General features: G+C 44.7%; 1 protein-coding gene across 2 annotated transcripts in view; it reads left to right on the forward strand.

The window, feature by feature from the left end:
• LOC126267432 (BTB/POZ domain-containing protein Tiwaz) overlaps positions 1-13,946 on the forward strand; it is a 760,252-nt gene that overhangs the window by 202,940 nt on the left and 543,366 nt on the right. Inside the window, exon 1 of one of the 2 annotated variants that reach the window (XM_049972687.1) lies at positions 829-894. The exons of the other annotated variant lie outside the window; for it this stretch is intronic. Coding sequence (XP_049828644.1) covers positions 881-894 — 14 coding nt within the window. The 5' untranslated portion in view covers positions 829-880. Of the gene's footprint in view, positions 1-828; positions 895-13,946 lie in introns of those variants that run through there. 2 annotated transcript variants of the gene reach the window in all.

Here is a 13,946-nt window from a genome sequence, read left to right on the forward strand (position 1 = left end):
GGCGAACCTCAAAGTTTTTATTTCTTCTCAATGGATTTTAATACCTACTCCGAATTTTTTTTTTGTTTCCTTTAATGCTTGCTCAATATACAGATTGAATAACATCGGGGAGAGGCTACAACCTTGTCTTACTCCCTTCCCAACAACTGCTTCCCTTTCATGCCCCTCGACTCTTATGACTTGTCATAATATATATAGCAGTTCATGACATCCATTCTTACAAATTTCAAAACTCCGCCATCTCCCTCCCCACATCCACCACTGCTGGCGGCTCACCTCCAACTGCGCAACGCTACGCGCTGTTCACATCCATCTGCCCAACACTACAATAGCGAATATTACAACAATGCCAACCAGCCACAGACTGCACATAGCACAGCCAGTAATTTTCATACAGAGCCCTACGTGGCGTTACCAATATAAAAACCTAGACAGCCTACTTACAAGTTTTAATGTGTGAACCGGTAGGATTTCAAAGTTTCTGACGATTAAGATCCTGTAATAGTATTCTGATCATAAGCTGTTAGCCCCTAAATACAAATTTCCTGTTTTCTGTTAAAAGTGACTGCGGGGAAGAAAACATCTGTTAATTTATCTTGTAAGAGTTTGAAATAAATCGGTTAAGATCTTTTGGAGATTTGTGCTAACAACATTTCTGCAATGTACACGGTGTGATGGGTATAAGTGCAGATTTTTTTTTTTTTTTTTTTTTTTTTTTTTTTTTTGTTGGTGCCTCAGAACAGTTTAGATTTAATACATAGCTTCTGAGTGGTGCGTGGTGGGTTTCACTTCCATTAAGTTGTCTTTTTGTTTCAGGTGAGTCGACGACGGCAAATTCACCATCGCAGAAACAGGGTTGCGAGGTCTGCCAATATCCAGAATGTCGACGCAACGGTAACGTACAAGTTTCTGCCAACAGTAATCTAATTTGTCGCTTTGCTCCGGATTATATCCATGAGTCTAAATCAACCTGCCTTTCTGTTCAGAGATTTGGTTGTACAGGGCTATTCAAAAAGATGGAACAGATTTCAAACATTTATTACTTTCAAACTACAAAAGATAGAAACGCAATTCCATCGTTCCTGGAAAGAGAAAAGTTCAAATTTTTATGCATTCAATGTCAGCACACTGTGTTACATTACAAATATTGAAACGATGACTCATTTTCTCCCACACACGAAGCAGGTGGTCTCTCCATATCGAATTTACAGCTTGAACAATGAAATGTCGAGCATACGGGGGAAAAAACCGCGATTTTTTATGTTACCCCAGTGATGAAAGTCACAAGATATGAAATCTGGAGACGTGGGAGGCCACCTGAAACGTTCATCTTCTTCTGCTCCTATTCCAATCCAATCTCTTGGAATGGTGTCATTTGGGTAACATCGAACGTGCTTAGAAAAATGAGGCAGGGGACCATCTTGCATGACAAAGAAGCCATCTGAATCATCTTCAGGTTGAGGAAATATACGGTTCTCAAGTACCTCTCCATAGTTTACTCCTTTCACAGTATTCTACATGAAGAAGAAAGCAACAGCGCCAATGCGGTCGTGATTGGAACATCTACTTGGACTGTTCAGATTCTAAACTGTTGTCTGTCTACGAACGTTGGAATTATGGTGCTACTTTTTCTAATTTGGGAAATATAAATGTTTGAAATCTGTTCCTTGTTTTTGAATATCTCTGTTTACCACTGAAATTCAGCCACCTTATTTAACAAAGAATATGATGTTCTTACCAATGAAAGAAGCAAAGCTCCTTCTTTAACACGAGTAATATCTTTACTAAAATTTATACAAGTGCTTCAAGATCAGTGTAAATGCCAACATGATTATCATTACTTCTGTACTGTGATGATGATAGAAAGGGCTGGCCCGAAGCAATTTTGCACTCTGCAATGGAAGGCAGATTTCTAAACGAAGATAATCTAGAAGAAATTGCATTCATTGGATCTGTTTCATACCCTTAAAGGCCTACCATCTGCCTTACGCACGATCCTCTCTGCTAATGAACCTCTCTGCCTCGTACATTACGTTACTAAGGACGGCGTCAGCTACCTTACCCCAGGAAAAAGACATGGCTCAAGTGGTTTAAGAATATTGTTTTACGCTGAGAAGTAGCCTAAGCGGTCGCTGATGTTAGACCCTCCTATAACTCGGTAAGAATAGCTCTAATTATAAAGCCAATACAATATCGAATGCGGGAGGTATTTTAAGGAACAGTTAAACGGACACGTGAAAGATGGAAAATAGTACGTAAACTGTTTATTATTTCGAAAGTAATCCTCGAAAGTAATCCCACAGTGAGACAAAACAGTCAATGCCTTCAAGGAAAAAAATTACGGTTGCCTACGGAACAATGATTGTACCCTGGTGCGCACCTCTTCGTCCGAATCATTTCGACGCTTAATAACGTCTTCCTCCAGGGCTCGAGGAATTATCTAAATAGTATGAGGAGATATGTAAACTGTATGGCAGATGTGTAAGGGGTTACCAACAAAACTTATGTAGCGTTCTCGAAACGACCTCAGCAGCATGCGGGGCAGCCCACGTGGAGTTCGAGTATGCTGCCGAAGTTTCGTTGGGAAGCACTCGCACATCCTTCATACACTCCCGAACCTTCCCATGCAGTTTCCATATTTGTATTAACAGCTATGGCGCTTACTTTTGAAGTAATAAACAATTTACGTACTTTTTTTTTTCTTAAACTGCCTCATCACGTACGTCTGCCACCAATCACGAATGCATCACAGCCGTTGGTGAGATTTTAACTAACATTTAACAGTCATAATCTGGAAATAATTTGGTTACTGAAACGACCTGGCAGCTGTGCAAGTAACTTCCAGGTTTATGAATTGTTTTCGATGGTATCAGTAGTTATGAGCGCACTCGACGGGTTGTCAGCGTCCTTATTGAAACATTCTAACATAAACATACATTTTTTATTGAGACCGCAGTTACTTTGTCTCTGTTTCACTCACATTCATCTTCATAAGCACGCTTCAACAACTAAATCATCATGATACGGAGATGATAAACTCCAGTGGAAGACTTTGCAGGAGAGACGCTCAGTAGCTCGCTACGGGCTTTTGTTCAAGTTTCGAGAACATACCTTCACCGAAGAGTCAAGCAGTATATTGCTCCCTCCTACGTATATCTCGCGAAGAGACCATGAGGATAAAATCAGAGAGATTAGAGCCCACACAGAAGCATACCGACAATCCTTCTTTCCACGTACAATACGTGACTGGAATAGAAGGGAGAACCGATAGAGGTACTCATGGTACCCTCCGCCACACACCGTCAGGTGGCTTGCGGAGTACGGATGTAGATGTAGACGGATGTAGATGTAGATACTGATTTTAATTCTTTAGAGTTCATAGCAGCTGTATAATTTCGCCTTTACAGTTTTTAGTGTGATTACTAGATTGCGAGATAAAGAGTTAAAATTGTTAATATAGCCTCCACTTTCGCTGACCCTCAAACTCCACAAACTCTCTGAGGTGTGGGTTTGATCTTTTATTCTGTTATTCTGCGCAACGGATTAATCTGAGATGTATCCTTTACCCTGTGGCTCCTGCAAGATGCAATGTCCACCCGCACACTACTGCAGGAGTCAGACAGACGCTCCTAACTTTCTAAAGAGAAATACCTTTAAAAGTTTCAGCAATAAATATCTTCTGGAGTCGTCCGCTGTAAGGAAATGACACAAAAATTCACAAAATTTCTTACGTAACTGGTGGGATACTTGGGTACTGGAGTAGTGCTAGTTAGTGTAAGAAAAACATAAAACTAACGAAAGTTATTATTTATTTTGCAAAAATTCTGAAAAATCACAATGGCACTTTCAGTTATGAATTGAACAAGTTATAGCCTGGTTCTTTTCGGAATGTGAAGTTACCTCTCAAGGATAGGATTTGGTAAAGAAATTTCTATATAGAGTTTAAGATGGTTGTTGACTTGGTAGAATGCCTGAGAGGCGCGCCTACTCATCTCGAATAATTATCCTTTAGAATGTTGCTAGGTACGGTCGAGGCTGTCGCTTGTGAAATGCAGTGAAGTGTGCTGTTGTGGAGCAATAGCTTTATTGCACAATACCGTAAGCTGTGATGAATGAAAGAATAGAATGATGGAAAATACTGACAACCAGAAGGGACAGTATGTTGGGACATTTGTTAAGATATCGGAAATAACCTCCGTGATCCTAGACGGAGTTGTAGGGTGCAAAAACTGTAGGGGCAGACGGAATTGGAATACTTCCACTAAACGACTGAGTACGTTGGGTGCAAGTGCTACCCTGAGATTAAGAGCTTTGTACAGGAGGGGAATTTGCGGCAGGCCGCATCAAAGCGGTTAAGACTTACGACTCAGAAAAATAAAAAAAAAAAATGTACGGTTGACTTTAGTTCAAGGGGTATTGTGTACTCCTGTCGTGGCAAGTTGAGAACGCGTGCTCTTTGCAGTATAAGAATCTCACCATCGAGTCAGTTACTAAGAGCTGAAGCTGCGGACTCTGACGACACAAATCTTTCCCGTTTTGCCTGTGACACTAATTGATGAGCGTAGTACGATGTGAGCAGCGAGTGGAAGATGCGGGCGGCGATGGGCGCAGGCTGCGGAACGGCGCTTTATCTGGGGAGATGGAGAGATGCGGCGCTGTGGCGCGTTATGGGCGGGGGGAGATCGGGACAGCGCACCTGGGGCCGGCGCTGCCTTTCCTCCGCTGTGCCCCTGCCTAGCAACGTAATGGCCAGCCGCCTCGCCGCGGGCCACGCCGCGACTAAATTGGGCCGGCCCGGCCGCAGCGGGCAGGGCGCCGCGCCGCCATATTTTAAATCATCGAAAAGGCAAAAAGAGGAGAGCGGAGGAGAGCTGCGCCGCGGGCCACCACCCACCAGGCCCGTGCTGGCCGCGGCTGTGGCTGTGTGCTCGTTTTGCTGCGGCTCGCAGCCGGCACCGCCGCTCCCCTCGCCCGCGGCCGCGCTCGTTTCTCGCGGTGACACCGCGCCTGGCCTTGTCGCTGATTGGCCGCCGCGGGCGGTCCGCGCTCCGGGCTCGAACCCGGCACTCCGCCCGGCGATAAGCGCCCGCCGTGTCTTCACGTCCCATCGACAGCCGTCGCTCCGGGGCCCTTCTCGGAACGCTGCTACGGCCTTGCAGACGGCGAGTATTTCAGCTGATCCCAGCTCGCATCTGTACACTGCTTGCTACACACATCAACATAAGGTTTGCATCACGCCTTTACTTCGAAGTTCATGCTACAGAAAACAAAAATTGGTTCTGAGGCATGCGTACACAGGGTGGTCCATTCATAGTGACCGGGCCATATATCTCACGAAATAAGCGTCAAACGAAAAAACTACAAAGAACGAAACTCGTCTAGATTGAAGGGGGAAACCAGATGGCGCTATGGTTGGCCCGCTAGATGGCGCTGCCATAGGTCAAACGGATATCAACTGCGTTTTTTTAAAAATAGGAACACCCATTTTTTTTAATTACATATTTGTGTAGTACGTAAAGAAATATGAATGTTTTACTTGGACCACTTTTTCGCTTTGTCATAGATGGCGCTGTAATAGTCACAAACGTATAAGTACGTGGTATCACGTAGCATTCCTCAAGTGCGGACGGTATTTGCTTCTTGATACATTACCCGTGTTAAAATGGACCGTTTATCAACTTCGGAAAAGGTCGATATCGTGTTGATGCATGGCTATTGTGATCAAAATGCCCAACGGGCGTGTGCTATGTATCCTGCTCGGTATCCCGGACGACATCATCCAAGTGTCCGGACCGTTCATCGTATAGTTACGTTATTTAAGGAAACAGGAAGTATTTAGCCACATGTGAACGTCAACCACGACCTGCAACAAATGATGATGCCCAAGTAGATGTATTAGCTGCTGTCGCGGCTAATCCGCACATCAGTAGCAGACAAACTGCGCGATAATCGAGAATCTCAAAAACGTTGGTGTTGAGAATGCTACATCAACATCGATTGCAACCGTACCATATTGCTATCCACCAAGAATTGTATGGCGACGACTCTGAACGTCGTGTAAAATTATGCCACTGGGCACAAGAGAAATTACGGGACGATGACAGATTTTTTGGACGCGTTCTGTTTAGCGACGAAGCGTCATTCATCAACAGCGGTAACGTAAACCGGCATAATCTGCACTATTGGGCAACGGAAAATCCACGATCGCTGCGACAAGTGGAACATCAGCGACCTTGGCGGGTTAATGTATGGTGCGGCATTATGGGAGGAAGGATAATTCGCCCCCATTTTATCGATGGCGATCTAAATGCTGCAATGTATGCTTATTTCCTACGTAATGTTCTACCGATGTTACTGCAACATGTTTCACTGCATGACAGAATGGCGATGTACTTCCAACATGATGGATGTCCGGAACATTGCTCACCAGCGGTTGAAGCGATATTGAATAGCACATTTCATGACAGGTGGATTCGTCATCGAAGCACCGGATCTGACGTCCCCGGATTTCTTTCTGTGGGGAAAGTTAAAGGATATTTGCTATCGTGATCCACCGACAACGCCTGACAACGTGGGTCAGCGCATTGTCAGTGCATGGGCGAACATTACGGAAGGCGAACTACTCGCTGTTGAGAGGAATGTCGTTACACGTATTGCCAAATGCATTGAGGTTGACGGACATCATTTTGACCATGTATTGCATGTTTGTGGTATTTACAGGTAATCACGCTGTAACAGTATGCGTTCTCAGAAATGATAAATTCACAAAGGTAAATGTATGACATTGGAACAACCGAAATAAAATGTTCAAACGTACCAACATTCTGTATTTTAATTTAAAAAACCTACCTGTTCGTCTAAAATTGTGAGCCATATGTTTGTGACTATTACAGCGCCATCTCTGACAAAGCGAAAAAAGTGGTCCAACTAAAACATTGATATTTCTTTAGGTACTACACGAATATTTAATAAAAAATGGGGGGGTTCCTATTTAAAAAACGTTGTTGATATCCGTTTGACCAATAGCAGCGCCATCTAGCGGGCCAATCATAGCGCCATTTGGTTTCCCCCTTCAAGCTAAACAAGTTTCGTTCTTTGTAGTTTTTTCGTTAGACGCTTATTTCGTGAGATATTTGATCCGTTAATACCGATGGAAGGTCCCCTTCATCGGATTTAGGCTTGGATCCGTTGTGACATACCATCGATGAGATCACCAAGACAGCTCTCGTCCAAATTTTCCCACTCTGCGTGGTTCTGCGTATGTCGCACAGAGTACGTGGTCTTTCATACTGTCCAAGAACAGCTCGTTTCAATCTATTCCACACATCCACACATTTTCGATTGGGTTCAAGTCCGGGGAACAGGTAGGCCACTGCATCCTGGTGATATTAACATGCTGAAGGAAAGAGTGCAAGAGAACAGCGTGACGAGCACGTTAGTTGCCAACCATAATGATGAAGTTGTCACCAGGATGTTGGCGATACGGTGACACTATTGGTTGCCGCATCTCGTCCCTGTACCGTAGAAGGGTGAGACGCCGCTGAACGACCACGAGAACGACCACACCATTGCTCCGTGTACCGCCACCCCACAACATGATTCCACCACATTCTTCTTGCAAATGTGGGACACAGTGTTGAAGCTTTCGATATTACCGGGTTGCCTTTAGACACGCGGTCTGTAATTATCATGTCACAAGCAGATCCGAGTTTCGTTGGTAAACAACACGCGCCCGTTACGCATAAATTCTTGCCGATCGGAAACGGAATATTTGGTTTTGTGGTGTACGACGTGCTGCTCGCCATGATCGTCAAAAAGGCAGATTCGCACCATGTTATCGTGTCGTAGATGTTTGATGCAATAGATGACCTCCTGTAGCCTCATCAGGCGCTGAATCCAATTCTGCTTCACTCGCCCTCTGTTCCTTTGACTCAAAAGTCGTAGTTATCCATTATCCTTTGCACCTGTCGAACGTTAGCTATCAGTTGGAAACAGTTCCACGACTGCACTACATCACTTTGACCACGGAGAGCACGCCGAGTAACTTCCCTCGTTGACAAGCCTTCTACGTATGACATGATGGTGGCGACTCCGATCATTCATCACGATTGTCCTTAGAGGCATGATGGGTGACCACTCTACAGTTTCAAAGACTTCTGTAATGCGCCTCCACTGGTGTTTCACTTTCTGCTGGAATTCTGCAGTCCATTCGAATACGGCGCTCTTCCTGTAGGTAGCACTCACTGTAACTGTGTGTGCAGGACGGAGTGGCCGAGCGCTTCTAGGCGCTACAGTCTGGAACCGCGCGACCGCTACGGTCGCAGGTTAGAATCCTGCTTCGGGCGTGGATGTTTGTGATGTCCTTATGTTAGTTACATTTAAGTAGTTCTAAGTTCTAGGGGACTGATGACCTCAGAAGTTAAGTCCCATAGTGCTTAGGGCCATTTTTTTTTTTCACGACGTATCGGGATGACGCATTACTTTTTTTTTATGTGTGTGTATTAGTTGCAACACCAGAAAGGATACCACATAACGAAAACTAGTTAGTGTGCATCTACGTTATAGTAAGAAAAGTATACGATTACATTTGAAGGTGCTTTGTCGGAATGCAGTGTGCGAAATTAAGTTTGCAGCGCTCCCACATCTGACAGCAACAACGTCTCTGACGCAGCTGGACGTCGAGTCGAGCTGAGCTTGCATGACAGATGCAGGTACGTCACTCCATGCTGCTCCCACTCCACAGTCCATCAGTCTCAGTGCTGGCAGGTGGTGGATGTATCAGTCTGTCAGTAACTCGTGACCAGACGTTTCCAACAGGTGAGGTCTCTGGAGAATGTACAGACCAAGGCGGCAGTCCAGTACCTTCTGTATCGAGATACTTCAGGACAACATGGGAAACATGCGGTCTCGAGTAATCTTGTTAAAAGATAGTGTCACTTGGACCCCAAAGGGAGTGCACAGCCATTGGCTTTCGTCAGAAATGCAGAGACTGGTGCCCAGATTACTGGCTATGCGAACGAGGGATGATCGTGTTGCGAGCCCAGTGGCACCGCAGACCAGCACTTGAGGCTAACGGTCCGTACGACGACAAATGCAGTTTGGAAACATTCAGACTCCTCGGAGTCTCGTAATGCTTCTTGCAGAATCACGACTCGTTGGACTGTATTCATATTGTTGTTGTTATTGTTGTGGTGGTGGTGGACTCCAGCCCGAAGACTAGTTTAATACAGCCCGCTCGCACCCGTTCCCCATGTTAGTCTATTCTGTATACGTCTGTTCATTTTTGCTTTACTAGTGCAACCTACAACATTTACTTCCGTCCACAATTTTCACTCCTCAAGCTTCCTTGATCCCTCAGGAAGCGTCCTATCAAACGATAGCAAGTTTTTGCCATAAATTTCCTTTTTTTTCAATTCGATTTAGTACCGCCTGTTATCCGATTTACCCGTTTAATTTTCCTATAACACCACATTTCAGAAACTTCTATTCTCCTCCTGACTGAATTGTTTATCGTCCAGGTTTCATATCTTTCTTGATTATTTGTTGCATATAATCCGATTTCTGCTTTCCGCTGCACTTTCTGCCCTCAACGGGCCTCTCAAATACGTTGCAAATTATTTCCTGGTTCAGTGTTCTCCTGTAACACCACATCACAATACGCTTGGGCTGTATCCTTTCCAATTTTCACACAGTTCGTTGTTCACTTCAGCCCGATGCTGTGCTTCGGATGCACGTTCACAAAAATACGTGCTCGAAGACTAATACTAGCAAAAGTTCTTCCGGCGAGGAATGCTTTGTTTTCTGCGCTACTTTACTTCTCGCATCCTCCTCGCTTCGCCCATCACATGTTATTTTCAGTTCGTCTACTACACGGTTCCTTACTTTGATATTAAGTTTGCAGCTCATCCCATTTCCGCTACTCTTCTTTTTTGCACCTTTCTTTGTTTTATTTACAATTTAATAACCATAAAGCAATGAAATGACCAAAAATTATTGCCTTAAAGGCAATGTTTCTTTTTGTACGAGGACTATTATTTTAAGACCCGGTAAGTCACGAACTTAAAAACACAGTGATAGTCCGATAAAGCTTTACGCACATGTGTTATGCAGTGTCTCTACTATGCCCCTCGATCACATCACGTCGCATTTTTCAGTTCTGAGTGTACAATGAGTACAGAAAGATGCCTAGAACAGTAAAGTATCCATCCAAGTGAGAAATGCGTGCTGTCATTCGAATTCTTCATACTGAGTAGTTCTGCTTGATTTCATGAAGCTGTCATGTGTGATAACAGAGTGCGGAAATGGTGCAGGAACTTTGAAGCAGGACGTGCAGATGTTTATGAAGCAGGCGTCAGGAAGGAAGCGAATATCAACGGATGATCTTGTTCAGCAAGTAGATTCGGCGAGTCGAGAAAATCGTCTACGGAGAGCAGTTCAGAACCGGCGAAGAGGAATGTTGTCATACGGTATTGTCGTTCTCCATGACAATGCCCGGGCCCACACCGAAGCTGCAACAAAGGCGATCCTGCAGTGTTTTCGATGGGAAGTGTTTGGTCACCCGCCAGCCCGGACGTGGGCTTCCAGCTCTTTGCTCGCACGTACACACGGAATCGCTCAGGACGACATCCAACAACTCTGTAAATCAGTGCCAAGCCGAATAAATGGATGCATAAGGGACAAAGGTGGAGCAAAGCGTCATTGAACTGGCCCGTTCGTGAAGCTCTTTCTCTTGACTAAATCATCCATTTTTTCTGAAATCGTCATACACCAATTTCCGTTCCACTCGGCGTGGTGCAAGTGTTTCCTTTTTCTTTTTTTAGAGTGTGTATAACAAAAAAAATTCTGAACATTTTTCTGTATTACAGTTTTCCTGCATTAGTGTTTTAGTATAAAAACAACTCATTGGTACACAGGTTACTTCAGGTTTTAACACGTTTTCGTTTACATAGGATTGTAGTTTTCTCACAGATGCACTCTAATGTCTTTTGTCAACCTGCAGTCCAGTATGTCCTATTCCCGGAGAACTTTATTTCTAGTGTTATTCCAAGTTTTATGGTGTACAAAACTGAGATAACTTAAACAAATTTCACCATTATACTAATATTTATTTTCTTCAATTTGCATGTGATAAATATGGCTATATCTCACAAAATAAGGAGCCCATGCCATTCGGTCAAACTTCGGGTTTTTTTTTTTTTTTTCTTTTTTTTTTTTTTTTTTTGTCTTCTGGGTCCACACACAGTTCATAAGATGTTCCTCACAAAAATCTAAATTGTAGTACGAGTACCGTTAGCACGCTTGTTCCTAAAATAGAGGTAATAATAGTAATTTCAGCCATGGCAAGCCCTATTTTCCACGCAAATAGGATCTGAACAGGACCGCACATTTCTGCTGGTTTGAAGGCGATACCAAGACCTGGTTAGTGAGTTGGTGAAGATTGTGCATTCATAAATGGCCCTGCGTTTCATTTTGCATGGACAAATGTCAGTGTAATTGAACTGTATCGTGGTATCTTTCAACACGGAGCTACATCAAACTGCTGCCAAAATAAGATCTACTTCTTTTAGCCACGATATATGTCACTGTTTGTTAAGCTGTTTCTCACCCACCGACAACGTGACTTACAGAAAGTTAATTAAAACCCGGTAATCTACTACCGAACAACTGAAACAGAAGCAAATGCTGAGTTCCGCTATTAAATCGTTACGGCTGCCTTCTCGCAGAGTGTCTAGCTCCGACTGCCAGTGTGTTTACTGTTCGTTCTCGGCTAATTATACCGTGCACTAACTGAAAACTGCAGTCGGCACCGGTATTAGTGCCGCAGCGTCCGCCGTACTCAGTTATTTCCCAGGATTTACGACATCCATTTGTCGGCGTGGGCAGCGGGGTGCGAGGGCCGACGGCAGTAACTTATTAATTACTGTCGCGTCGCGTGTTCCCCGCCAAGGCGCATTTGCGAGGCTACTCGCGCGCGGGGAACAGTATTAATGCCCCCATTGTGTGCCGCACTGGTAAGAACGCTGCAGGTATTTAATATGGCGGCGACGACAGAGACAGATTACGGGCGAGCCGTCACCTAGCGGCCTGCTGCCAATGACTGACTCTCGGATCCAGTTCTGCCTCTCACTTCATTTGCATCGAGAGCGTACTGTAGAACGGTTATCTGGCCGTCTATTGTTGACTATGGGAACAGTATAAGGCTATTTTGAAAGCTTAGTTTACTCTTTACTTCTTGTACAATTAAGTACAAGTGTGGTAGGTAGGTAAGTTGGGGGCGACTTTTGTACAGAGTACCCGAGTCCGATTCACAGCACAACCGAGACGGTGGGAGGATAGCCATTCAGCCTCATCAGTACAACTAAACACGCATTAATGTGATCACCTGTCGGCTTCTGTGGCTGAGCGGTTCTAGGCCGCTGTGCTACTACGGTCGCAGGTTAGAATCCTACCTCGGGCATGGATGTGTATGATGTCTTAGGTTGGCTAGGTTTAAGTAGTTCTAAGTTCTAAGAGATTGATGGCCTCAGATGTTAAGTCCCATAGTGATCACAGCCATTTCAACCATTTGTGATCACCTGTCAAAAGCCTCAGTAACCATCTTTTGTAGAGCTGCCGGATGTGTATGAAAGAGAATCAATGATGCTCTGGAAGGTAATGAGAATGTGCAGCCATTCCGAGTCCACGGCTGTCCCCGTCTGCGCTAGGTTTCTTCGTTGAGGACCCATGGTGTGAACAGCTCGATAGAGGTGGTCTCACTCATTCTCGTTTGGGTTTAAATTCTGAGAGTCCGGTGGTGATGTGAGTACGGTAAATTCATCCTGGTGCTCTTCGAACCACTCACGTACACTGGGAGCAGTGTAAAACATTGCATTGTCCTGCTGGTAGATGTCATACAGCTGAGGAAAGCCAAACAGCTTATAGGGGTGGACATGGTCCCCAGTGACAGACGCAAACTTGCTTTGATCGATTGTACCTTTCAGAATGACGAGATGAGCCCTTCTTGTTTGCTCTCAGGTGTTTTACGCCGTACCCGCCAAGAAAATGTTTCAAATGGCTCTAAGCACTATGGGACTTAACATCTGAGGTCATCAGTCCCGTAGACTTAAAACTGCTTAAATCTAGCTGAACTAAGGACATCACACACATCCATGCCCGAGGCAGGATTCAAACCTGCGACCGTAGCAGCCGCATCGTTCCGAGCTCAAGCGCCTAGAACCGCTCGACCACAGCGGCCGGCTACCCGCCAACGGCCATTTGTTCAATGGAGGTAAAATACGATTCATCTGGAAACGTACTCAGCATGGTTTCAGAAAACATCGCTCTTGTGGCACGCAGCTAGCTCTTTATTCGCACGAAGTAATGGCCGCTATCGACAGGGGATCTCAAGGTGATTCCGTATTTCTAGATTTCCGGAAAGCTGCTGAAACCGTTCCTCACAAGCGACTTCTAATCAAGCTGCGGGCCTATGGGGTATCGTCTCAGTTGTGCGACTGGATTCGTGAGGTCTTGTCAGGGAGGTCCAGTTCGTAGTAATAAACGGCAAATCATCGAGTAAAACTGAAGTGATATCAGGTGTTCCCCAGGAAAGCGTCCTGGGACCTCTGCTGTTCCTGATCGGTATAAATGACCTGGGTGAAAGTGTGAGCAGTTCTCTTAGGTTGTTCGCAGATGATGCTGCAATTTACCGTCTATTAAGATCATCCGAAGACCAGTATCAGTTGCAAAGCGATTTAGAAAAGATTGCTATATGGTGTGGCAGGTGGCAGTTGACGCTAAATAACGAAAAGTGTGAGGTGATCCACATGACTTCCAAAAGAAATCCGTTGGAATTCGATTACTCGATAAATAGTACAATTCTCAAGGCTGTCAATTCAACTAAGTACCTGGGTGTTAAAATTACGAACAACTTCAGTTGGAAGGACCACATAGATAATATTGTGGGGAAG

This window comes from Schistocerca gregaria, chromosome 1 (genome assembly GCF_023897955.1).
Source record: "Schistocerca gregaria isolate iqSchGreg1 chromosome 1, iqSchGreg1.2, whole genome shotgun sequence".
NCBI classification, from domain to species: domain Eukaryota; kingdom Metazoa; phylum Arthropoda; class Insecta; order Orthoptera; family Acrididae; genus Schistocerca; species Schistocerca gregaria.